The following is a 3036-nucleotide window of genomic DNA, read 5'->3' on the forward strand; positions in this document are numbered from 1 at the left end:
CATGCCCAAGACCGCTACAATTGCACTTTGGTCAGCGGTTGATATGTCTGCAGTCTGGTCCCTCGCGCCCGGCCACTGCTGCTGCTGACCGAGATGGTACTGGCAGTAGTACGTCGTGGACTGCTGCGGCTGCGGCATCAGGAACGTCGCCGCCGTCACCGCCGCGGTCGCAGCTGCTGGAGCCTCCTCCTGTTGGTGGTGAACCGCCGGAAGGACGACGACGCCCCCGCCGCGCTTCTGTTGCGACGCCGTCAGGAGGGGAGGAGGACTAAGGGGCCGGGCAAAGGACGTGACCGATCAGGTGACAGTGTTGGTGATCTGCGGGAGCTTCGTGTGGTGGCGAGAGTGGATCGTGGAGGAACCCTCGTCCGTGATGGAGGCTCGGAGTTTTGTGGCCGAAGTCGCGATTGTGTTCAGCTTCGACGTCGAGGAGGAGTTGGTCCTTGAAGAGGAAGAAGAAGGTGTCCGGAGGGTGGACGCCGGGGATTCGCTCTTTTCGGAGGGCGGCTTCGGGAGACGCCTCCTGAGCCAGCCATGCCTGAGAGCCTGTGTCGGGGTCATGCGCGTGGCCGGGTCCCAGTCCAGACACCTCTGGATAAAGTCCAAGAACAGGGGATCATTGCACCCTTTGAGAGCCGTCTGAAGCGTCTTGGACCCAGGAGGACCCCTGGTCTTGCCCCTCCGGGAGTGGCCCCCGTGTAAGATGGTAGACCCGTCAGGCAGGGTCCTGGTGACGCAGTAGCGTGGGTAGCCTTTGCTCGTGATGAAGTTCTTGGCACGTTTACTCTGCTCCAGGAGTTTGGTGGGCGGCATGCCCAGGAGTTCGATGATGCATGCCAGCTGGTCCGCCTCGTCCTGGAAACCAAAGGGTCTGGTTAGTATTCAAATAGGGACATGGGACGAGAGCGGGGATAAACCTTACCAAGTACGCAAGCTTGATCAAATAAACTTGTACATAAACACATACTAGTACCAAGTGTTGCTGTTGTTGTCGACTTCTGGGATACAGACGACGCAATATGCCCCATCGATGACTTCTGGTGACACTTCCTGATCTCATAGTTGTAGTATATCAGTGTATGATTGATGAAAGTCAAAATGTAACTCATGTAGACACTGTAAATATATGCCTATACGGCCAATTTGGAATGTGTATCTTGATATAACCCTATACCATTAACCATATATTTGATTCTGCCCCACCCTCCAAAAATTCTTGCGGACGCCCTTGCCTTTCCTCATTCATACTTTCCATTTGCCCAAACCATCCCAGACCTCTCTGACCTACCTCGTTCGATAGCTCCCTTCCCATCCTGTTCTCTCCCCCACCGCCACATTTCTTAGGCCCTGTTCACACTAACGGTATGAACCGCACGGAAACTGCGGCGGTACCGCGTAGTCAAGTAAAAACTGCGCAGCTGTGTGTGTTAACGCTTTCATTAACTTACACTGTAATTGAACCGCCGCGGTTGAAAGCGTTAGCGTGAAAAGAGCCTTATTCTATCCATTCCTGAAACACCCACCATATTTCATAAACACACTGTCTTCCTCTTTGACTCCCTCATATCTGCGCCATGCAACCCCTTTACATTCCTCCCCAAGTACCTATTCATCATAACACTTTATATTCCCAGCCAGACGTTTTCTTTCTTCCTATAAGCCCCTGTCGTCACACATGCAAGATTCTCGACAAATGTTGTGCATTTGAAAAGCTGGAAGACGACCTCACCTACAGTATTCTAGACTTCCCTAAGAAATTCAACAATGTGTCTAATATTCGTAAAGGCTGAACTTCTCTTAGTTCGTCATTCAGCTTCTCAACATGTGACATTTGAAGACTCAAAAAATAAAAGATTGTAACTTAGTAGTTTCTTTTCAAACGAACTCACTTCGAGTCGCGCATGTGTGACAGAGGCTTTACTATAACTCCTCTCCACGCCCAACTACTATACGAGTACAACAACAACAGGAATAACGATGAAGCCAGTGTTCCTCTGGTTTCCACGTTTGCAGTAATAGAGGTATTTCAAACTAAGATTATTAGTGAAATAACCTATCATACTACAAAAGCAGTGGGATCTCCTGCTGGGAGAATGGCCACCTACATACTGGCAGCTCTCGCTTCCAGCGGGGATCGCCTCGAATCAAAATACTAATCTATGCATTCTCAGATTTGTTAAGCAATGTTTGGGTTTCTGGTTTTTACATAAAGAGTCATGGGAGCGACGACAACTCACCTCGCCTGGGAGTAAGGGGTATCCAGTTAAGAGTTCTGCCAAAATGCAACCGAGACTCCACATGTCGATGGCCATGCCATACTTGGCCCCAAGAATGACTTCCGGAGCTCGGTAGAACCGACTCTGGATGTAGGTGTACACTCGCTGGTTTTCGTAGCACGAAGAACCGAAGTCTATCACCTGTGGACAAAGGTAATCGTGTTAAAAGTTATTGGACAAAGATAATAGTGTTACATGTTAAAAGGTGTACCACTCGCTGGTTCTCAACATTTTTTCACTCTATCCCCTTCCCTTCTTCGCGCATTCTCAATATTCGCGTGGCTCTCCTTCATTTTTCTCCCAAATCCCATCAGATGATGATGATAATAACAATAATAATAATAATAAAATGATGATGATGAGAAACCCTTTGCTCTATTACAAAGCTGACAATCATAAACATCTTATATTTCTTCTGCCAGGACAGAGTGATGAAAGTACTTTTTTATATTCAGATTCCTCTCATTATAGAGAAATGTATCATTTGTAACGCCGGGCCATGTTCCCCCTGAATTCTTGTCACGGCTCCCTTGGGGGGCCCATGTCGGGAACCACTGTCGAAGTACGAAGAAGCGAAGTCCCTGGAGGACAAAGGTAATGGCGTTAAAAAATTGAGCTTCACAAGGATGTTTGTTTATGAAACATTGAACGGTGTGAGATGTAACACGCGGTGTTGGGTCAGTTGAAACGAGCCTAAAGGAGACCTTAATTAAGGATAATTAATGGTTGTTCATTAGTTGACTTGTTAATTAGTCAAATA

General features: G+C 48.2%; 1 protein-coding gene across 1 annotated transcript in view; it reads right to left on the minus strand.

The window, feature by feature from the left end:
• Positions 1–297: 297 nt before the first annotated feature.
• Positions 298–3036, minus strand: part of LOC143027586 (dual specificity tyrosine-phosphorylation-regulated kinase 2-like) — a 395454-nt gene continuing 392715 nt past the window's right edge. The window contains exons 2-3 of the mRNA XM_076188918.1: positions 2238–2417; positions 298–855 (exon numbers count right to left, since the gene is read on the minus strand). Coding sequence (XP_076045033.1) covers positions 298–855; positions 2238–2417 — 738 coding nt within the window. The remainder of the gene's footprint in view (positions 856–2237; positions 2418–3036) is intronic.

Source organism: Oratosquilla oratoria, chromosome 8, assembly GCF_046742065.1.
Source record: "Oratosquilla oratoria isolate Oo_2021 chromosome 8, ASM4674206v1, whole genome shotgun sequence".
Classification (NCBI taxonomy): Eukaryota; Metazoa; Arthropoda; class Malacostraca; order Stomatopoda; family Squillidae; genus Oratosquilla; species Oratosquilla oratoria.